This window comes from Barbus barbus (assembly GCF_936440315.1).
Source record: "Barbus barbus genome assembly, chromosome: 31".
Taxonomy (NCBI): Eukaryota; Metazoa; Chordata; class Actinopteri; order Cypriniformes; family Cyprinidae; genus Barbus; species Barbus barbus.
Window position 1 is genome coordinate 21,978,440 of NC_136759.1, and position 24,788 is coordinate 22,003,227.

The 24,788-nt window shown below is 37.2% G+C and overlaps 1 protein-coding gene across 1 annotated transcript; it reads right to left on the reverse strand.

The window, feature by feature from the left end:
* Window positions 1–491: 491 nt before the first annotated feature.
* Window positions 492–22,587, reverse strand: LOC306851399 (calmodulin-1). The gene is made up of 6 exons (XM_079387593.1): window positions 22,436–22,587; window positions 18,830–18,860; window positions 15,969–16,112; window positions 15,176–15,282; window positions 6,600–6,735; window positions 492–2,104 (listed from the first exon to the last, which is right to left on the reverse strand). Exons 1-6 carry the CDS (start codon window positions 22,436–22,438, stop codon window positions 2,076–2,078), a joined length of 450 nt encoding a protein of 149 aa, XP_079243719.1. The 5' UTR covers window positions 22,439–22,587; the 3' UTR covers window positions 492–2,075.
* Window positions 22,588–24,788: the final 2,201 nt, after the last annotated feature.

The following is a 24,788-nucleotide window of genomic DNA, read 5'->3' on the forward strand; positions in this document are numbered from 1 at the left end:
TTGTATTAACTAGTACTCATGTCTAGAAATCAGTTTTAATATTAGGCTACCTCATTTATATTCAGGTTGACCACAGGAGATGTCTTTTTGTGGTCGTTTTTTTTAGTGTTTCACCCCAATATTGTTCAAGGGCCCAGGCCTCATTAACGATTCACCTGCGTTTCATATGTAGGTCTTGTGACGTCTTGCTTTGTAAATTGTTAAACTTCTAATATGCATTTACAATGAATTTGCATCTTAAAATAGCAAAAGTCCTTTTAAATTCTTCTCCGCGAACTCATGACAGCACATAATGAAAAAGGCAAATCACTCTGTATTGGACGTCTTGTGCAAAAGAGAAAAGAAGGCATGTCCCTATTTAACCCCAGATTACAGCTCCATCCAGCACAATTTTACGAGTTCCCAAATATAGTTCAGAGTCAGCTGGAGACCTCTCAGGAGAGCGAGCAGATTAGCTTGGAGCTGATGACAAAACCAAACAAGTCACAGTTGCATATGACAACATGAACGGCAAACACAGAAGTGTATGCATAAACATATACATTTATTTTTATTGGAAAACACTGATACATATTTCACATATTATCCGTACAGATTTCACATATTGAGTATTCCCAGTCTGGTCACTCAATTTCAAACCCTGCCAACGCAAAACTGTCCAAACACTCGAGAACAGAGTGAGATATGCTATGCAATGCTCTTCCAGAGGAGTAATACGTTTCAGCTAGAATAAAAAAAAAAAAATTATTAGACCAATAACAAGCCCTTCATAGTCTTACTAGCAACATAATCCGATACACTGTCGTTTCGCCATCTCAAAATAACCAACAATTGACAGTTTCACCTTTAATCATTCATCTTGCAAGCAGAGCGCAAATGAAATTTGGAGCACTTGACAACAAGAGGTTCTGACAAACCCACGAGAGCGAGAGACAAATGAGCCGTAAAGCATCAGCAGCAGGTTCCTCTTCTGTGGTTGAATGTATACTCTGCACCAAAGTGCAAATATAGATATGTGTGTGTATATAATAGACTGATAACATATTTCTTAATAGACTACAAGATCTCTTGCAAGAAAGTTGAGGCTTACGAGTATTATGGCACATTTCAAGAGCATGGATCAAACAAAAGTCACAGACCTAACTAGAATAACAATAGGCAATGCAAAGTTTTACCAGACGTTAATATTGGAGAACAGTACATTTATAAAGCATAACACTGATAGCATTATGATTACCTATGTAACTATATATTTTACAGTTATGCTATTTGCGTTCCTCTGTCATTTCGATTCTGCTATACATACTTTGCATCTCCACGCTCCCACAATGTTTGAAGTCATCAGAGACAAAACCCACATTAACAAAGGTTTAAACCAGCTGACAGAAACCACTGGCTCCAAGTACATGCCTTATAGCCCATAAAGACACTCTTCAAGTCGTACGCCGCCATTAAACCGCAGTTATACAGAGTATGAGCATGACGTCGGGTTTTTACAATATGTACGTCTTCATAAACATCCAGTTTTTGTTGTGTTTGGAGTCTTAAACAGGAGAAGGCAATACGCAAAAGCATGACTTCACCACAGGGGTCACACGCAGTTGTTTTTGCTCAGTTTGTATTGAAGGCAGCACTGTGACCCTGGACTATTTACCACAATGTTTTAGCATTATTATAATTATTAATATATTATTTTAATTTACTCTTATTTTTCCAGTGATGAACACTCGTGAAAGGAGATGTTCTCTGCATTTTAACACTGCCATATTAGGCATGGACTTCAACTCGTGTGCGACTAAAGTGACGTCCTGTCCTCAATTTTTGTCAGGTCTGGAGACGTTTGCTCCAAAAGGGCTCATGCAGTTATGCTTGGTCCATTCACTTCTGCTGGGACAATTCTGCTAGTAATTTTCACAAATTGACTTTGAAATTTGATTAGATTTTTTTTTGTAAGAGATCACAGAATTTGAAATTCCAATACTCTCTGAAGTAAACTTTAGATTTTTTTCTTTTTAAAGAGTGATCTTAGTAGGACAAGCAATGTAAGAGAGAAAGATATAGGATATGACAATCCTTCACTTTGCAGTCATCATCTGGACAAACTCTGTGAAGACAGAAAAACAGATAATAGTAATCGAATGATGATTCCTGACAGACCAATGTTTAAAAAAAAAAAAAAAGATAGTCTCAAATAATCTTAAGGCCTATTATGAAATACAGTCATGGCCCAAAATATCGGCACCCTTGGTAAATATGGCCAAAGGCGGCTGTGGAAATTAATCTGCATTGTTAATTCTTTTGTTCTTTTAATTAAAAAAAAAAAAAAAAAAAAAAATCTAACCTTTCATTGGACAATAAGAATTTAAAAAGGGGGGAAATATCATTATGAAAAATGTTTTTCTTAAACACACATTGGACACAATTATTGGCACCCCTAGAAATTCTTATAAGTAAAATATCTCTGAAGTATATTCCCATTCACAATTTTGAGCGCTCTAGCGTGATTATGAACATTAAATTATCCAGCCATGACTTCACAGAAATATAAATAGGAGGGAAAACAAAGCCCAAATCCCCTTAATCATCCATCACAATGAGAAAAACCAAAGAATATATTTCTGATGTGCAGCAAAAGATAATTGAGCTTCACAAATTAGTGAAGTGGCTTTAAGAAAAGAGATAGAGCAGTGAAAAATCCTATTTCCACCAACAGGGCAATAATTAAGAATTTCCAATCAACATAAATTCTTACGAAACTGCCTGAAAGAGGATGTCTCTATCGATCTAATGCACGGTGAGGAGGAGAGTTTGAGTGGCTAAAGACTCTTCAAGGACCACAGCTGGAGAATTGCAGAAAATAGTTTGGTCTCGGGGTCAGAAAACCTTAAAAACAAATTCTCCTAGCTCATCCAAAAACAAACTCCAGCATATTCAGTTATCAGACACGACTGGAACTTCAAATGGGACTGGCTTCTATGGTCAGATGAAAGCTTTTTAGCAAACACTCAAGATGGGTTTGGTGAACACAGGGATAAAAAGTACCCCATGTGTACAATGAAGTATACTGCTGTATTTTTGATGTTGTGGGTCTATATTTCTGCTGGAGGTCCTGGACATCTCATTTAGACACATGGCATCATGGATTCTATCAAATACCAACAGATAAAAAAAAATCAGTAAGTGACTGACTCTGTTAGAAATCTTATAATGGGCCATGTTTGGATCTTCCAACCGTACAATAATCCAAACACAAACCTCAAAAACAACAAAAATGGGCCACTGAGCACAAAACCAAGCTTCTGCTATGGCCATCCCAGTCCTCTGACCTGAACTCTGTAGAAAATGAGTGAGGTGAACTGAAGAGAAGAAGCACCAACATGGAGCTGGGAACCTGAAGGACTTGGAGTGATTCTGGATGAAGGAATGGTCTCTGATCTCTTGTCAGGTGTTCTCTAACCTCATCAGACATAGGAGAAAATTTACAGCTGTTAAACTGGCAAATGGAGGTTTCAAAAAGTATTGAATAAAAGGGTGCCGTTAATTCTGGCCAATGTGTATAAGAGAATACATTTATTTCATAATGATATTTCCCCCCATAAATTCTTATTATCCAATGAAAGATTTTTAGATTTGTGAATTTTTTAAATAAAAGATCAAAAGGATTAACAATGCAGATTCATTTTCACTGACTTCTCTGATCATATTTACCAAGGGTGCCAATATTTTTGACCATGACTAATTTTGGAAAGTGCTGGAACCAACGTTATGCCAAACATTTTCTAACTGTTATTTAAGGACCGTTTTATTATGTAACAATTTGCGTGTGTGTGTGTGTGTGTGTGTGTGTATAGAAGCAAATGGGTAGCAAAGTTCGTTTTGAAATTTAATATGCAAAATGGCAATGCATTTCCATATTTACATTTTCCCATACATGTGTGCAACATTTAGTGCAAAATGAAAATTCAATTATATAATTTACATTTGTGTGTATGTGTTTCTGTGAATTGTGGGGACTTTACACAGACTTCTATTACTTTTATACTGACCAAATTATATTTTCTAACCTAACCCTAAACCTCTCCCTTACAGAATACCTGTTTGCATTGTTACACTTTCAGATAAATATTTACCATTTTAATTTTTTTTTTTTTTTTTTACACAATGTCAAAAATGTCAGGTTTTACAATCCAATGCAATGGACTGTAATGACGCAATGATGTGTAGCTAGGTCTTTTATTAAACTGGATAAATTACACGTTTTATGTGGTGTCATAATTTGATAAAAACAAAGGTTTATTATTGTATGTTCTTTTGGCATTTCATTTATTATATACCTTTTAAATTGGCTTATTGAAAGAACAGCAGCAGCATGGTGGAACATTTACTTGAAACACATGTATTTGGTACTTGCTACCTTATATCTTTACTCTTTCATTTCATTCTTTTCAAGGCTTTGGAAAACTTGCATCTGATGTTTCTCTACGTTCCGGGTCGTCAACGCAAGTTTAGTTTCTCTGAACCTTTAAAGTCTCTCCGCGAGCGATCGTACAGGTGTGGCAGTTCAGTTATTCGACACAGTGTATTTATGTTGCTAGTGACTTGGAGATGTTGTTCTTCTCCTGACTGACCTTTGTTGAATGAGAAACAAACCGGAAAAAAAAACAAAAAAAACAATTGAGCGTCAAAGAAGGTGGAGCTCCAGAACACACCCACCGATTGTGTAACCGCCACGGACCAATGGTAGCTCAAAGGTGTTTAGTAGCCGAAACAAACTCCCCCAGAAAGTTCGCTTTGGTGAGCTGTTTCGAACTGCCAAAATTAACTTCGTTTCGGCCTGATTTTGTTCGAAATGACGTCATATCAGCTCATTCTTCAATTTCTTCTGAAGTATTTCGGGGCCTTTAGGGAGTCATTGTGATTGAACCGAATCATTTAAACAGTTGATTCATTCAGGAACGAAACACGGTCATGTTGCTCAAAGATGCAAAACAGCGTTGTGGATGCGTTTGGAATCATTTTTGTTGTCGAAATAGAGCAAAAACAGGCAATATGGTGTCTAAAACATAAGTCTCTTAATTAACTTCTTGTATTTTGAACTGTTGTGTAAAAAAAAAAAAAAAAAAAAACTATATGAAATGTTATAAATATACATTTGGCCCCATATCTTGAATTTTGTGATCATTCTAATTTCATTTTACTAGACTTCACGTAATGCAAGCGTGCACTCTCTAGGGGTGTTTTGAAATTTTTTTGCAAAATACTTAGTCAAATCACACATTAAAACAACAATTATGATATTATCGCAGATGATATATATCGCACACCCGTAGTGTGTGTGCATTTTTGTGACATGAGGACACATATTTGTATAATGACATGGGTATTACAAGGAGAAGGTATCTTATGAGGACATTACCCCATGTCCTCATATTTCAAAAGGCTTATAAATCATACAGAATGAGTTTGAGAAAGTAAAAATGCACACAGTTTCCTGTAAGGAGTAGGTTTAGGTGTAGGACGATAGAAAATACGGTGTGTACAGTTTAAAAACCATTATGCCTATGGAATGTCCCCACAATTCACAAAAAACCAACGTGTGTGTGTGTTGATATATATATAGTTTATGAGGACACGTGTATAATGACATGGGTACTACAATGTAAACATGGTTTGAGGACACTTCCTGTGTCCCTGCAAAACAAAAGGTTTAAAAAAAAAAAAAATACAAAACAGCGTTTTATGAAATTCAAAAATTGTCAGTAGTTTTCCTGTAAGGGGAAGGTTTAGGTGTAGGGTTGGTGTAGGATGATAGAAAATACAGTTTGTACAGTATAAAAGCCATTATGCCTATAGAGAGTCCCTGTAAACCACAAATGCACGTGCGTTTTCTTCCTTGTTTTGAAAGATGTCACTTTTGCTCACCAAAGCTGAATTTATCAAAAATATGTACTTCTAAATGATCATCTAAAAATATTTTCAATTTTTTTTATATTTATATATTAAAGTTATTATCAATGTTGAAAACAGTAATGCAGTTTAATATTTTTTTAGAAACCATGATACATTTGTTTCAGGACTCTGATAAAAAGAAAGCTCAAAAGAACACCATATATTTTAAACTGAAATCTTCTGTAACATTAGAAATTACTTTACGGTCACATTCAATGCATCCTTGCTGAATTCAAGTATTAATTTCTTTTAAACTCTTCAATTTAGCGAGTATTTAGTGTAACGATTTATAGGATTAGCAAAATGGCAATAGTAAAAAGGCTGCATGTCTGATGCCTGCCTAGCAAACACCACTAATTATCAGGTACAAGTCTTCTATTTTTAGATATATCACGCATGAACTGTCACTGCATTTCATTATACCATCACATTCTATAACTGATGTGTTGAACATTCAATGCAGGTGTAAAGAATGAAAACACTTTCTCCAATTAAAATTTGATTTAAACAACAGTGTAAATGAACAACCTCTATCCTCACCATCCAAATAAATTGTTTGTTTAATGTCATTTTGGTCACATAATACAGCTTTCCCCAAAAAAAAAAAAAACACGTTCCTGAATGAATGACAATGTGCTACAGCAGCTCACCTTCATAGTTGACCTGACCATCTCCATCAATATCTGCCTCTCGGATCATCTCATCTACTTCCTCGTCTGTCAACTTCTCACCCAGGTTGGTCATGACATGACGGAGTTCGGCTGCACTGATGTAGCCATTTCCATCCTGAAGAGAGAATATTATGCACAATAGCTTCATGATTTTTGGACATTGCAAATTTTAACAGTTCAGTATCTACTGGAAACTGCTGAAATGCTATGCAGTTCCAACACGCCTACAAAAGGCTGTTCAAACCAGGGATGTGTAAGATTACTGGCTCTGCACCAACCAGTCAGCTACTGCGCAGACACTAATGAAATTACTCAGACTGATTTCCCTTTGCCCACCACGAGCATCAATTTCCCCACTGAAACCCTCCTAAATCTCTGTCACATCTGAACGCACTGGCGGTCACTGTGGATACGTGATGTTGAGATGGTGAGAAGTGATGGTGTGTGTTTTCAGACACATACAAATGTGGGGCAATTTTTAGATTTTAATGGGTATATTAGCTCTTCTCACTAGATGAGGATCCACTTCAAAAATATAGCTGCAAGCAGCAATGACGGGGCCAAGCACATCAGCGGCATAACGAGGAGCTAAGCATAGCACGGAGCATCAGACCAACTTCAGAAATGAGTAATTGAAGCCATTTTAAGATTATTGTAGTCCAAATGGCTGAAAAATCATTTAAAGCTACTAGTAATATGATTTAATGACTTTTCACTTTTGACCAACAGGTGGCACCGTTATCAAATCGATGTGGTGTGTTGTGTGTGAGGTGACAATGGCACACACAAAATATGGTGTCAATATACCAAAGCATTGCAGCGATACGGCCTCAAGTGTCACTTTGGCATCATGTCTCAAATTCGTTGTTGTGGTATGTGAAAATGGTTTTGTCAATCAACAAAATCCACAACTTTTTGTCAGCATGGTCTGAAGATGATATGATTCGATTTTGGTGAAAATCGGACCAACGGTCTAGGAGGAGATTGAAAAAGTATGTTTTCAACAGAAATCAAGATGGCGGACAGGAATTTCGACTTACTATGACATGATTGATATGCGTGTTGTCAGCATGACCCAAGGAATAATTTGAGACCAGTTTTATTACAATAGGCTAATGCAATCAAAAGTTATTAGCATTTTTGTAAACTTCATTATTAATAATTAATGAATGGCTTATTACTTTTGACCAATAGGTGGTGCTGATACCAAACTGACGTGGCGTGGTCAGTGTGAGGTCACAATGTCACATACAAATTTGAAACCGTTTCATATATCGACACAAAATCCATAACTTTTTATCAGCATGATCTGAAGATGATCCGAGTCAAATTTGGTGAAAATCGGACTAACGGTCTAGGAGGAGTTCGAAAAAGGTTTTCAACATGAGTCAAAATGGCGGACAGGAAGTTCATCCAATTATGGCAAATTTGGTATCGATGTTCTCGGCATGAACCAAGGAATCTATCAACATGAGTTTTATTACAATAGGCTAATGTAAGCAAAAGTTAATAGCATTTTTAGAAATTTCATTATAACTTTTTACCCCAAGGTGGCGCTGTCTCCAAACGTATTGAGTCCCTTCAGGGCATGGCGCCGAAGAAGCATACAGAGTTTCGTAACGATACATTAATGCGTTCGTAAAAGCAATTTGTTAGAGTTGTATTCGAGAACGCTTGGACGAATAGACTTGAATTCCATAACTTTTTGCCGCCATGGTCTGTAGATGATCTGAGCAAATTTTGGTGAAAATCGGACGAATCGTCTAGGATGAGTTCGACAAAGTAGGTTTTACGAACAATTGAAGATAGCGAAAAAACTAAACCTTACGATTTTTGAATTTTGGACTTCGACTCGGCTTGGGCCAAGGATTTAGAGTAAAAAATAATTTTCATTTTGTGGCTTACAGTTCAAAAGTTATTATTTCAAAATTGAATATTTGGACAAGTGGTGGCGCTAGAGAGTTTGAGTTAGAGACTCCAAATTTGCTGTGGTTATTATTGACACTATCATCTATCAGTGTGCCAAATTTTACAACTTTCCCACAATCGGTTCTATGGGCTGCCATTGACTCTCGGCGGAAGAAACGGAAGAAGAAGAATAAGAACGCTAACGATTACAATAGGTGCCTAAGCACCTTCGGTGCTTGGCCCCTAATAATAATACATCTTTAAAGTTGGTATGAAATCAAAATTTACTATTTACTTTACTAGCGCACATTGCTAGTCTTGATGTTAACAAATAATCAGTGCAAATTAATCCACTGAAAAAAATTGTCTTGGTAATCTTTAATCAAAATCTAAACATTTACTTCCGCTCTGCAATGGCATTCCTTTTTTGATGACGTCAGCTTGATGGCTTGGGCAAAATATCCTTAAACACACCCCTCCAACCGTTAGTTTGCTATGAGTGAGAGTCAGAGAGGAGGAGTGCAAAAATAAAACCCTGCCCTCTATTCAATGTTCCGTTTCTGCTGGAAATACATCACTACTGACCATCATTGAAAAAATGGAATAAAATCAATAAATACAAATCAAAAATTGACATACTGGTTGTCTGTTTTCTATATTTTCATAGCAGGAGACAATATATAAACTCCACACCAAACAATAAGAAATGTAACTGATAATCCTTCATGGATCCAGTATGGTAAAACATTATGCACTGACACAGTGCAGTGTAATACAAGTGTATTTAAATACAAATACAGCATTTTTTATTTTGAAAATACACTAAATATATTTGAAATTGGACATCCAGTGAAGTAACACTATTACAGCCCGTTTACACCAAGAACGATAATTATAAAGGTAACTATATTAGGGTATTCTAAGTATACAATGCAGTTGTGTCATCTGTCACTATAAATGCTCAAGCTCTTTAAAGCAGAAATGATTCCGATTGGCTGTCAATGTTTTTATCATTCATAATTTTTCGTGCTGTTATGGTTATAGTTGTGGTGTACTTAGATCCATTCACTTAGATTTAGGATGTACTCACAAAAGAGGATCTGATCCGTGCTTGAGCACGATTGACCCCCAAAGTCCAGTTCATTTCACAAGTGTGACTGCTCTGTACCGTGTCCAGTAGTGATGCGCGGGTCGTCTCGTAACCCGCGGACCCCGCGGGTAACCCGCGGGTCGGGTTGGGGCGGGTCATTAAAAAAAAAAAAAAAAAAAAATCCATGTATGTTGCGTGCAATTCCCTATAGCCTATATTAAATATTTGGGAATATCTATTTTCATGTTTTATTAAGTTCTTTGATAAGGTTACGTCACGTGACAAGTCACGAAAGCGCCAAGCAGCTACCGCTGCCAGTCACAACAAAAACAAAGAAATAAAAGTGAATATGGAAGACGAGGTGCGGGAGAAATTGAGGTCGGGAATTTACATATTTACGCGGGTGCTGGGCGGGGCGGGTTGTAAAAATATATACAGTGGTGCGGGGCGGGCTGGGGCGGGCCAAATAATTTCATAAAACGGGACCCGCGGGTTGGAAAAATACCCGACCCGCGCATCACTAGTGTCCAGTGCGGTTCGTTTAACCATGCCCTGTCCCCGCTTGAAGAGGTGGCTCATGTGCGGTACGCATGAAGTGTGATCACTAACCACGCCGGAGCATGGAACAGTTAATTTATTATTTTTGTATGCGCTATTGTTATCATTGTGACAGCAAAAATCTTGATAACTACTTGGATATCACACTTTTCAATTAATTGAATTTGAGTACATTTAGATTTACAATGGGTCTGGTTCTCATCTTATTTATGAACAGGTACTGTAGTTCAGCTGACTTTTTTTAAATTTGAATAAAATGAAAACAAAGAATTTCAAAATCACACGAGCCAATATTTTATTCACAATATAACAGATAACATAACAAATGTTTAAACTGAGAAATATTACAATTTTATGCACAAAATGAGCTCATTTCAAATTTGATGCCTGCTACAGGTCTCAAAATAGTTGGGACGGGGGCAACAAAGGGCTGAAAAAGCAAGACATTTTGAAAAGATTCAGCTGGGAGAATATCTAGCAACTAATTAAGTTAATTGACATCAGGTCTGTAATGATTAGCTATAAAAGGGATGTCTTAGAGAGGCATAGTCTCTCAGAAGTAAAGATGAGCAGAGGCTCTCCAATCTGTGAGAGAGTGTGTAAAAGGATTGTGGAATACTTTGCAATTTGACATTGAGGAAAGTTGTTTGTAAAGGCTTTGCAAATCTCATCTTGGAGAGCCTCTGCTCATCTTTACTTCTGAGAGACTCTGCCTCTCTAAGACATCCCTTTTATAGCTAATCATTACAGACCTGATGTCAATTAACTTAATTAGTTGCTAGATATTCTCCCAGCTGAATCTTTTCAAAATGTCTTGCTTTTTCAGCCCTTTGTTGCCCCCGTGCCAACTTTTTTGAGACCTGTTGCAGGCATCAAATTTGAAATGAACTCATTTAGTGGATAAGTGTAAAATTTCTCCATTTAAACATTTATGTTCTCTATGTTCAATTGTGAATAAAATATTGGCTCGTGATTTGAAAGTCTTAGTTTTAATTTTATTCACATGTAAAAAAACATCCCAACATTTTCTGAATTTGGGTTGTAATCCTGCGATATCTGTCTGTTAGCGAAAGGACAATCACGCTTGAACTTTAGTACAAGGCAGCTGTGCCTAGTGAGAGTATACCCAATTAATTTTTTTTATTATTATTAACATTATAGTTATCTTTGTTCTGGGGTACACACACAGAAAGCTGCTTATTGCCCATTTATCCATGTTTCTTTCTCGCTCTCACGTGTCAATAGCTCCTGCCCACTAGAAGCTCCACCGATATATTTGCATACCACGACGATATATACAGTGGTGTGAAAAAGTGTTGGCCCCCTTCCTGATTTATTTTTTGCATGTTTGTCACACTTTAATGTTTCAGATCAAACTAATTTAAATATTAATCAAAGATAACAAGTAAACAACATGCAGTTTTTGAATGAAGTTTTTTTTATTATGAAGGTAAAACAAAATCCAAACCCATATGGCCCTGTGTGAAAAAGTGCTTGCCCCCTAAACCTAATAACTGGTTGGGCCACCCTTAGCAGCAACAACTGCAATCAAGCATTTGCGATAACTTGCAATGAGTCTGTTACAGCACTGTGGAGGAATTTTGGCCCACTCATCTTGGTAGAATTGTTGTAATTCAGCCACATTGGAGGGTTTGAGCATGAACCGCCTTTTTGAGGTCATGCCACAGCATCTCAATAGGATTCAGGTCAGGCCACTCCAAAGTCTTCATTTTGTTTTTCTTCAGCCATTCAGAGGTGGATTTGCGGGTGTGTTTTGGATCATTGTCCTGCTGCAGAACCCAAGTTCGCTTCAGCTTGAGGTCACGAACAGATGGCCGGATATTGTCCTTCAGGATTTTTTGGTAGACAGCTGAATTCATGGTTCCATTTATCACAGCAAGTCTTCCAGGTCCTGAAGCAGCAAAACAGCCCCAGACCATATCACCATATTTTACTGTTGGTATGATGTTCTTTTTCTGAAATGCTGGGTTACTTTTATGCCAGATGTAATGGGGCACACACCTTCCAAAAAGTCCACAGAGTATTTTCCCCAAAGTCTTGGGGATCATCAAGATGTTTTCTGGCAAAAACAGAAAGAGACGAGCCTTTGTTATTTTTGCTCAGCAGCAGTTTTCGTCTTGGAACTCTGTCATGTAGGCCATTTTTGCCCAGTCTCTTTCTTATGGTGGAGTCATGAACACTGACCTTAACTGAGGCCTGCAGTTCTTTTGATGTTGTTGTGGGGTCTTTTGTGACCTCTTGGATGAGTCGTCGCTGCGCTCTTGGGGTAATTTTGGTCGGCCGGCCACTCCTGGGAAGGTTCACCACTGTTCCATGTTTTCGCCATTTGTGGATAATGGCTCTCACTGTGGTTCGCTGGAGTCCCAAAGCTTTAGAAATGGCTTTATAACCTTTTCCAGACTGATAGATCTCAATCACTTTCTCATTTGTTCCTGAATTTCTTTGGATCTCAACATGATGTGTAGCTTTTGAGGATCTTTTGGTCTACTTCACTTTGTCGGGCAGGTCCTATTTAAGTGATTTCTTGATTGCGAACAGGTGTAGCAGTAATCAGGCCTGGGTGTGCCTAGAGAAACTGAACTCAGATGTGATTAACCCCCCCCCTGTTAAAACATAACTGTGGTTTAACACTTTCACACAGGGCCATGTGGGTTTGGTTTTTGTTTTCACTTCATAAAAAAACCCTTCATTTAAAAATTGCATGTTGTATTTGTGTTATCTTTGATTAATATTTAAATTTGTTTGATGATCTGAAACATTAAGTGTGACAAACATGCAAAAAAAAAAAAAAAAATCCGGAAGGGAGCCAACACTTTCACACCACTGTAAATGATATAGAAAAAGTTCAATCAATTTACAGTTTATATCATTGTTGACATTTATACTGTCATATCACCATAGGAAGTAGGTAATAATTAAAGTTTAATGAACACATTTGACTAGTTGGCAAAACCGAAATCGGACCAAAAAAAAAAAAAACCCAACAAGACTGATTAGTGCTAATGCTATGTTCCCCTTGCTAGTATTTCTTTTTTCTTACCTGCTGAGACAAGTATGCTTTTTTCCCACAAAAGAAAGATCACCTTGTTTTAATGTTAAAGTCATGCACATAGTAGTGCAATAATCATTGAGCATTTTGTATGGTTTTATACACAGCATGTACTTAACTGAAAATCCAGAATCAACAAGCTAACTGTAAAGATAGCACTGTGAATGATGATATAGTTGTCAACAAATGGGATGCTACATTTTATTCAAAAATTAAATCTTAAATATCTACGACTTCAATAAGATTTTCCCAGGAAACCTGGCGTCCTCCACTATTCCTATTCTTTCCAACAGCAAAGCACTTGAATCCGACATGATTGTAATCAGGACTTATGACATTGGAAATAAGAAATCTTGATAGCACACGTAGGCAGTATAACCCCTTGTTTCCTTACAGGAATCCAGAAAATTTAATTACCCAATTCCAGATGGAGTCACACAGCTGCAGCTCACATGAATGAAAGTGGCATGTTTGAGCTAGTTGATACAGGAAATCAGCAGTCTAACAAAGAGGTTGATTGCCAAAATTATTTTATGCGTTTTGAAAATACAAAATACTAAGATTAAAAGCATTTAAATACAAAATAGTATTTTGTATTTCAAATATGTATTTTAAATACATGCATTTGAAATACTGCCTATCCCTGCATATAAGTGATATAATAATAGATTTATAATAGGTTTAGAACAGGTTTCAGTTGTATTGCCTGAGAATAGAGTGTTTTAGTTGCGATGTCAAAACCTGACTAATAATGACTAATTCTCTGCTGGTTACCTCAAGGTTTTCCAATGGGTTTTTATGAATAATAAAACAAGGTCTGTGATAAACAACTTGACAATACTTTTACTCTACAATGCAAATTGCTAACACCCATACTGAAAATGCTAATTTTCAAGCAGTTAACAAAAAATGCTCATCCCATCTTGGTCATCAATAGCCTATTTAAGCATAATTTTTCTCTGCATCGCTATTTCATATGAAATAATAGAAACAGTCTATACAAACACAAATCTCTTTAAGAACTGGTTTGAAGTTTGAAAGCTTGTGAAATTTCTATTTATTTTATTTTGATATGCATGCGTGCATGTATGTATATCTTGTGTCTTTGAACTTTTATACTTGCCTCCCCCTGGCAACTCCTATTTGTTGCAATTTATTTTTTTATTTTGCTTTTCTTTTTTGATGTTATTTCTTTATAAAATATTGCATGTTATTATTCTTTGAAAAAAAAAAAAAAATATATATATATATATATATATATATATATATATATATATATATATATATATATATATATATATATATATATATATAATTTTTTTTTTTCACCCGTTTGTAAACTTTTAGTCAATTTAGCTTGAAGCATATCAGAATCTTAAGTCAACTTTCATCTCTTTTTCTGAATAAGGACACACGAAACAAAAATGTGATTTCATTTATATGTTATTGATTATTTTTTATTTATTTTATTATTTGTTGTTTTCAAATATCTGACAACAAAATATTCATCCCAAGTTCAAAGCAATCAAGAAAACCCAAAATCAACTCAAGCCGTTTCAAGCACTCTCTTATGCCAACGGCCTGCTGCAGCCTGTGCCCACATGGTGAATAATCTCACCCACTGTCTGGAAAACACACCTGCGCAGTTCTTTCGTAAACACGTCACAGCAGCTACACAGTTTCAATGTCAGTTAGTCAGCGGGTTGTCTGGATGACTAGTTGACTGATCATTTTCAAGGAAGCCTTGTATATGTCAGCTGGTTTTGGTTCACCTGACCCTGAGAAGTGGGTCAGAAGTGTTCTTGTGTTCAAAAGCAGCTACCCTGAACCTCCATTAAGATTCTTCAAGATTAAGTTTCATGAATCAGTTCAGTGCTTCATCAGGTTTCAAGTTCATGGCAGCTGCGGTGAACGGTGACATTTCCTCACCTTGTCAAAGACTCTGAAAGCTTCTCGGATTTCCTCTTCACTGTCCGTGTCCTTCATTTTCCGTGCCATCATGGTTAGGAACTCTGGGAAGTCTATAGTTCCATTGCCTGTGGACAGACCATGTTGTTGCCATTTACCACAAGATTAAGTGAAAAGTAAAAAAAAAACACTTCCACCAGTGCATCTGCATGAGGCAGTAGACTTCAATATCTTTCAAAGCTTCAACTTTTGCAGGCTTGTGTCAAGATTTGCCAGAGAAGCCTGCCAACTTCTAAACAACACCTTGTTACCTGCTGGCCTGATATAAACCTGTACACCCCTGGTCCTTAAAGGATGCCTGTAACTTCCAGCAAATCAGAATGCACTTCCTAACAGCTCTTGCCATTTTGATGTGCAATATGTATCGGGAGGTCCAAGAACGATTCTCTATGGGCATGCTGACTGAGGATGAGACCAACCATCTTATCACTTTGGACTCACAGGGCCATCTTCGCCAATGCTAATCTGCCCTCCTGAGAAAGACACAACACCAGCTTGATCTAGGACGGGGGTGTCCAATCCTGCTCCTGGAGGGCCAGCGTCCTGCAGAGGTTAGCTCCAGGAAGAAAACCCTCATTAGCTGGCCCAGGTGTTTAATGATGACTGGAGCTAAAGTCTGCAGTATAGTGGACCTCCTTGAGCAGGATTGGACATAAGAAGCCACATAACTTTACCTGACTAAAATAATGCACTTGTAGTATCAAACAGAAAAGACAGCAGGACTGTGGAAAGTTATAATTGTTTGTGATCTTACCATCAGCATCTACCTCGTTGATCATATCCTGGAGCTCAGCCTCAGTGGGGTTCTGACCCAATGAGCGCATCACTGTGCCCAGCTCTTTGGTGGTAATGGTGCCATCGCCATCTTTGTCAAAGAGTGAGAACGCCTCCTTGAACTCTGTTTTGAATTACAAATATGCAAGTACATCAACTTTTTTGAAGTCTAAGCAACTCTTAAAACGGGGTATGGTAATACTTTTAATATAATACTACTAGCAGTATATCAACTTTACAGTTTTTATTAGGGATGTCACGATGCACTCCGAGCCAGTTGAAAATTGATAAAAATGTGTGATGATTTTGAGATGAAGTCAGCTGAGATGTTAATTTAATTTGGGAAACATTTGGGAGAGGGGGTTTATATGAAGGAATCTCTGAGGGGAACTATCTTCATTCTCATGAAGCCCATATACGGTTTGTTTTGTTCAGATATTTTATGCAATACAGTTTCACAAAGCTAAAGTCAAATCATTCTGTTTTTGCTTCAAACTTTAGAATTGTGCAATGCAATTTAAATTATAAACTGCTCGTGATGCAAGCAGCAGCTTTGTTCGGATCGTGATTAAAATGCAGTAGTTGCCTCATTTTAAATGCAAAGAGCACTTTTAAAATGCACAAAGCTTTAGTTTGTTTCTATGAAGAGATTACTTTTATGCGTTTTATTTATTTGATTTGTGGTTGGTTTCAATTTCAGTTTAATTTTGTTTGACATTTAAATTTCACAAAGAAATGTACAGCATTTTGTCTGAGACATGATAAAAGGACACATTATCATGTATAATTCTTCTTAAATCTCAATTTGTTAAAAGAAAATCGTATTGTGAAATACGAATTGTATCGCATCGTGACTCGAGTGAATCGTTACATGCCTAGTTTTCATTAGTGCCGTCAAACGATTAATCGTTTAATAAAAAAAAAAAAAGTGCAGTTGATATTACTTCTTGTATGACTAATTAACTGGAAATGATAAGTCAAGACCACAGTGCATTGCACTGTAGAGTAGAGGGTGACACGGGAGTGGATTTCAAACCTCTCCCGTCCCAATCCCAAAAAAAATCTCGTCCCGTCCCAATCCCACAAAAAAACTGGGGGAAAATCTCGTCCCGTTCCACTCCCGGAAGAATGACTCCCATAATGTTGTTTTTTTGCCAAAATCTGTCAGTAACAGTAAAAATATAGCACAGATCACAGCATGCCCACCTTGAATAAAAACACAAAATGTAGTTTGTTATATTGAACAAAGCCAGTTTTGCACGTTGCGCATTGCACACATTAAATTTCATGTAAATCATCCATGCGTTTTATATTTGAATTTTTTTTTTTTTTTTTTTGAAAGTAGACATTTCTCTCTATAGATATTTTCAAAGACGGAGTTTCAAAGTGTCTCTCTCAAGTTCACAGAGACCTAATACATCAAAAGATGTATTAGGCTAATTTTATCTGTATGACCAAAAATTACAGAGATTTTAAGAGCAAGTGAGCTCATCGGCGCCTGTCCTGCAGCGAGCGCGCTATTGAGCTTCCGCTCTCCACACAAACACTTCAATAGCACACATTTCTCTAGGTTAACATCATATTGAGCAGCCATGTAAAGTTGCTACTATATACATCTTTCAGAAGAAAAACCATATTTGAGGTCGATGAATGATAGAGGAGCGTTCGGACGTCCTGCCCGAGTGTATTACCAGTTACCACATATACCAGCCATTAACAATCTGTCCGTCACGGACTGCGTCATTCACTTAACCAAAGCAAACAGGAGGAGAACATAAAGAGACAGGGCAACTAGAATGGAGTTCAGAATTAAAATATACAGTTTATTTATATAAAAGGTATGTGTGTGTATAAAGTTGGGTATCATTACTATTCCCGGTCCCGCTCACTCCCGCTGACATTTTTTCCTGTCCCGTCCCAATCACGTGATTCGTAGCGATTTTGTTTCCCCACCCTGCGGGATTCCCAAAAAATTGTCAGCCTCTACTGTAGAGCACAAACCCACATACTAACCCTAAAGCTCGAAGTATACGTACTCTAGTGTATATATCCAGTTGAACGCATATCCTTTCAAAGTATTCTCAATTTGACGCAAGCTGTCGACATATGCACTCCAGCAATTTTCATCTTTGTCCACTGTCTGCACTATTTGTCTCCAGAAGTTATGGCAAATAAAAATATCTTTGTACTTTTTTTAAACTAAACAACAAAAATCGGGCAGTGTGTGCACCCTCGCAAATGTGAGAAAAAAAAAAAAAAAACGAAGTATACTTCGGGCTTAACCTTCTCAAATTTTGCGAAGTAGGTCATCTGGATATTCAGTGTATAAAGAAAATTTGCATACTACCAAAAGTACACTACAAAGTGTGAAAATAGCATGGTAGTGTGCCAATCACAACCACCGTCTTGTCCCCCCCCCCCATTTAGGCCAAGATATTATCACACTTTTAAAATTCTCTCATATATCCAGAATTAAAATACAAATTACACTTGCTAAGGGAAAACAAAAAACAAATAGAATGTCAGTTTATATATTTTCAAAATCCACTTTTTTAAAAATAATTTTAAGTCATACTGCGGCCGCCTTGGAAGTGCGCTAAAATCCCCTAGTGGGTCCTGGCCCTTTGGACAAGAACCATGGTACTAGACAATTTTTCAGTGAATCTCAAGAAATATGAGGGGCAGTGAATTAGTCTGTCAGCCCATACTTAGTGAGGTTGCTTTGAGCCTTAACTTGTTCTTGAGGTTGCAATATGGTGCATGTATGTCTGTGCACTGATGTTGTAATGTGCAAGACAGCTTTAGTGGCCTTTTTGAAGCTGACTGTCAGAGTTCACTCACCAGCGATCTGTTCCTCGGTCAGCTGATCTGCCTATAATGGAAAAAAAAAAAAAAAAAAAAAAAAGGAAGTCAATCAGCTCAGTGCAACATCGCTATCAAAAAAGCTCCAGTTTTGCAGTGCTCTCACACACACCTCTGACTAAATGAGTATAATGAAGGACATGCATAAAAATACTTCTTCAAAAATATCCACGGCAGTTATATTTAGACAGTGCCACTTAGGGGGTCATGAATGCGACACACTTAAAATGATTGCACTTCGCTCTGACACGGAGTTCATTATTCAATTATTAAAGAGGAGAGGATTCATCTGTGCACGTGATTCACTCGGTGTGATTCAGCCGTGTCTTTTCTGAGAGGAGGCAGCAGAACACGCACGCTTGTATTCAAAGGCGGGTGATTCATAAAGCTTGGAGCTTAAAATGGACAGGGTGTAAAATGATCCTTAAGGAAACAGCGGACATGGATCTGACTCATCCACATTCGAGGCAATGACTTTAGCTTTAACACATTTGGCTCACCATTTGTGAGATGAGAAGATGACTGATATAAATGGTAATCTTAATAACAGGAGGGCACAGCAAAACAAGATGTGTGCCTGTGTATAAATTACAGCTATTGCGCATGCATATGCATATATGCGCATATATATATATATATATATAAACTTGTCTAAAAGTCATGTGGTGCGACCAACAAAGTCATGGTTCAAACAACATGCCCACAAAAAAATGATATTATAGATTAGGCCTCTGCAGACCCTCGTGACTGTGTGTCAAAGTCAATGTGTATCTTAAAATATCAGATAATTTGGCCTTATTATAAAACAAGGCAAGATTAAGGCAGGCCATAAAATGTCAAGGGCTGTATCCAAAAATCACCCTATTTACCCATAATGCATTGTGAGGGTCGTGCCACGCTTGGCCAGAAGATGGCGACTGCAGCTGAATCATCCATCCATCTATTTTCCAAAACTTTTGTCCGATTTGAGTATAGCAGAAAATCATACAGGTATACATTTATTTGATTATTAAATGGTTTAATGGAGGTTTATACAATGCTAGTTTCCAGTTTTTATTACTACTGGAGGTGGCAGCCTGTAAAGTTTTATAATTAATATTAAACGGCAAGCACAATGTGAAAGTGGTAGCCCCTCTGGTACACTCACCCCCGGTTTCACAGACAAGGCTGTAATTGTAGTCCTAGCCTAAAATGCAAGTCTGAGCTGTTTCAACTGAAAGAAACTTGCAATGACTGATCTTAAAATATATCAGTCCCTGTGGTTTGTCTCAAGAAAGATGCACACCAGTAATGTTTTTTTCCTAAGCATATTTATAAAAAAAGTACTTAAATGTCGTAATTGAACTATGGCCTAATACTGGCTTAGTCGAAGCCGTCTGTGAAACAGGGCCTCAGTGTGCAAATTCGCTTACTCGTGGAAATAGAAAATAGCAAATGAGGGTATGGAGGAGATTTTGAAAACAACCATGTGTCAGACTTCTAAAAAAAAAAAAAATTCATATTTATTGATATTTGCTGAATTAAAAACTTTTTTGAAATATCTTTGTTTTGAAACGTCTCTTATGCTCAACAAGGCATCATTTATTTGATCAAAAATACAATAAAGAAATATATAAAAATACTTTTTTGAATACATTTTAAAATGTAATTTATTCCTGTGATGCAAAGCTGAATTTTCAACATCATTACTCTTCAGTGTCACATGATCCATCAGAAATGCTGATTTGCTGCTCAAGAAACATTTCTTATTATCAATGTTGAAAACAGTTGTGCTGCATAATATTTTTGTGAAAAGCATGATTCATTTTCTTTCCCAAGATTCTTTGATATTCTAAAATAACAGCATTTATTATATTTCTCAAATCCCAAACTTCTGAATGGTAGCATATATTTGAAACGTTAACATTTTGTGTAGACTCGCATTCAAAGTTAAAGGAAAATGTTCAAATAACTTTGTTTGGTTATACCACTTGACATTTTATTAAACTGAATAATTTTTTTTTTTACCCAAACCAAATGAACAGTGTGCAAAACCTGACACGTATTTTTTAAATCTAGTTAAAAAAAAAAAAAAAAAAAAACTTTTCTTGATCATATCACTGCTCATTTAAGCGAAACCCGCTTAATCTTACTGAAAAAACAATCTTGAGTGACTCGAGCCCCATGCAAACAATGCTTCTCCTAGAAAGAGGAGAAGAACTATATTACTCAAACTTTAGGCTATAATGCAACGTAACGCCGGGCCTGCATCAGACATCAGGTGCACAGATGCCCTCCAGGACCAGACGCACACGGATGGCTAAACGCCTGGTTTGGATGCAGGTGGGCTTCCGGCTAACATATTCTGCGCTATGCTTCTCAAGCCCGTTACCTCATTTCAATGACTGCAGCAATTACTGTGGATTAAGCGGAGCATGAGCGGACAAATGTTTGTCATGCAACAAGGGTTGCATTCCAATTAGATGCGCGCGAGCGGGCGTCTGCACTGCAGATCCAGTGTCATCGTGTTGCTGCACCAGCTTTCATTTGGTTCAATGCAGGGGGAAAGGGGGGAGGGGGACAACCGGGATCCGTCACTGCAGTTCAGCCTGCTGCAATATGCAACCTCACTGTCCACTCCATTCATATTTATGCCTTATACAGCTATATGATCATCTTGGGGTTGGGTGATGCGGAATCACATTTTTTTTTAACAACCGGTGCTTAACAGCTACCCTACATGTTGCAACTTTGGCCCATGCAAATGCAACAGAGAGACAGTCTCATATCCGCAGGACGTTTGCAAACTTTGTGAACGTGCATGCAAAGCAAATACATGGAGGCAAAGCAAGCTAAGCGGCAGATTCTTCCAGAAATGAAGAACTTGAGCGCATATGCTTTGCTTATGGTTATTTTTACACCACCACGCCCACCCTTATCCTTCTGTTAAAGGCAATGAGCTCAGCCCATGTAAAATTAGCAGCCAGTCACTGTTCACACACCGAGATGAGCAGAAACACTGCGTGAAGGCAACACGCATGATGCGTTGCAATAGTAATATGCATCCGAGAGACACTCAAAAGCTGTGAATTTACATCATGCATATTTGTAATGTAATGCTAAGCATGCATTTGCAACCACTTGTGACTAAAAACGGCTAGTTTGCATTAAAGAATATTCAAGAAACCTAATACAGAAACTGGTGCGCGTGTGATTGACAGACTTCAGCTGGCGCGAGAGCAATAGCCGGAGCGCGTTCAATTGCAACGTAACTAGTCGAATTTATCAATTTCTAAAATCTATTTTAGATTCATTCATAATGAATCGTACATGCTTTTCCTTTAATTTACACAACACATGTTGATGTGCATCTGTTGGATAGCGCTAACTGGCTAATTAGCTGTTTGTTTAAATAAAACATCGATGTGTTGCGACACATTTTCACTTTTACTAAACCTTACGCAATCTTTAAGCGTTTGACATCACAAACGGTAAAATAAAGCTTAAATAATTGGTACAATCATTATTAGCTGTCCGATAGGATGCTAAAGTGGCCAAACCGTTAGCTAAGAAGAAAAACCAACATAAACATCAGGCTGTACTTACCATCCTTAAACAAGGCCCGTCTGATAAATGTGTGTGAAATCAGCAGCAGAAAGCTGTTTGTGTTTTAAAGGCAGGATCTGCTCCTCTCTCTGATTGAGTGTAGTGCTGCGCCGCCGCTGCGCTCTGGCCTCGTTTACACTGTATCCCTCCGCGCCAGCTTCATCTCATTATTGCACACTCATAGGCTAGTGTGAGGATGAATAGGCAATGCTATGCCACCCACAGATACATTTTCATACTGTGGTTTATCTTCTACTTTGGTGGATTATAAATAAAGTGTGAATTGTAGTGAATATAACCAATTTTGGGTTTTGAACATATGCTTTACGACTGCGATCCGATTCCGGTCATTTTCAGCAATGCTTTTAGTGAGAAGGAAAATTAGATGATTTGTGCTGTATAAACAAATCATAGTAATGTAATACTATTCTTGAAAAAAGTTTGTTTATATTTATGCCTTTTTATAAGCAATCTAATAACTGGACCCTGAACCTAGGCCTATTTGATACAAAAAAATACTACATTTTGTTTGGATTAAAAGCCCACCTGCAACAAAATCATTGTACAGTAGAAAAGATAAATAAAGGTTTACTTCTTTTGTGGCTTATGAATATTCTGGTTAAATTTCAATAAAATGAATCCCCAATATCTATCAGCATAATGAGATCAATGTTGATCATCTAAAAACATTGCCTGCCGCAATATAGATGCACTCCAAAGTTATCAATTGTGACCCTGGACCACAAAACCAGTCATAAGGGTCAATTTTTTGAAATTGAGATTTACACATCATCTATTCTAAAAGCTGAATAAATAAGCCTAATGGTTAGAGAGTCGGACTCCAGTTGCGAGTTCGAGTCTCGGGCCGGCAGGGATTGTAGGTGGGGGGAGTGAATGTACAGTGCTCTCTCCACCCTCAATACCACGACTGAGGTGCCCTTGAGCAACTGCTCCCCCATTGGCTGCCCACTGCTCCGGGTGTGTGTTCACGGTGTGTGTGTGTGTGTGTGTGTGTTCACTGCTGTGTGTGTGCACTTTGGATGGGTCAAATGCAGAGCACAAATTCCGAGTATGGGTCACCATTGATGTATGGTTTGTTAGGATAGGACAATATTTGGCCGAGATACAACTATTTGAAAACCTGGAATCTGAGGGTGCAAAAAAAATAATTAAGTTTCGATATATTTACAGTAGGAAATTTACAAAATAGCTTCATGGATCATGATCTCTACTTAATATCCTAATGATTTTTGGCATAAAAGAAAAATCGATCATTTTGACCAATACAATGTATTGTTGGCTATTGCTACACATACTGCTACTTATTACTGGTTTTGTGCTCCAGGGTCACAATTCATGTTTGCTCCTACCATTAGTGTGCTGCAGTGATGATGTGTTTTAGGCCAATCCAGAAGTTAACATCACTCTGGTTCTCCTGCCAAAAAGCCAATTGAATTTTTCCACTGGCTATTGGAGTCTTGTAGAAAATATGCTTTGTGAAAAGTTTATGCTGATTTGTTCATCACAAATTAACACAACCTTTATGAATTATAACTACACCAGTGTTGGGGAAAGTTACTAGTAAAAGTAATGCATTACAATATTGCGTTACTCCCTAAAAAAGTAACTAATACTTAGCTACTTTTTATGGAAAGTAATGTGTTATGTTACTTTTGCATTACTTTTTAAATATAAGCAGTGCTTGATTGTTTTTAATACAAGAAGTTCTAATTATAGCAAATGTAAAAGCCCTTTCACACCAAAAAGTGTAATGAATAAACCTCAGGCTGAAGGAAAAGTAAATTCACGTCTCAAGTAGAACACAGGAGAAGAAGGTTCAACACTCTTCATCAATAAATAAACAATGAAGCACAATTGTTAGTTTATCTAAAGTCATTTTTGCTTATGAGTATGGTTGAACTGGATCATCAAAGGTCAGCAGCAAAGACATCGGTTAATAAAATGGGATTAGATACATTTGTGTTGTTCAACATATTTAATTATTGCAGGTTTGCATCATATTCTGAGTTTGCACTTCACTGTTTTAATTCATTTTGATGAATACTAAATCTGTTTTTTGCGAGTGGAATGAATTAATGCACATTCACATTTAGTCTAGGACTACAGTAACAGCATGTTCACACAGTGCACTGGCATTACTGTTTTTGAAAAAGTAACTCAGATATTTTCTTGTAAATTAAAAAGTAATGTGTTACTTTACTAGTTACTTGAAAAAAGTAATATTATTACGTAACTCGCTTTACTTGTAATGCATTAGCCCCAACACTGTACACCACGGTTGCACAACATCAACACCATAAGCTTCCAAGGACAATTAATTCATTTGTTTCAA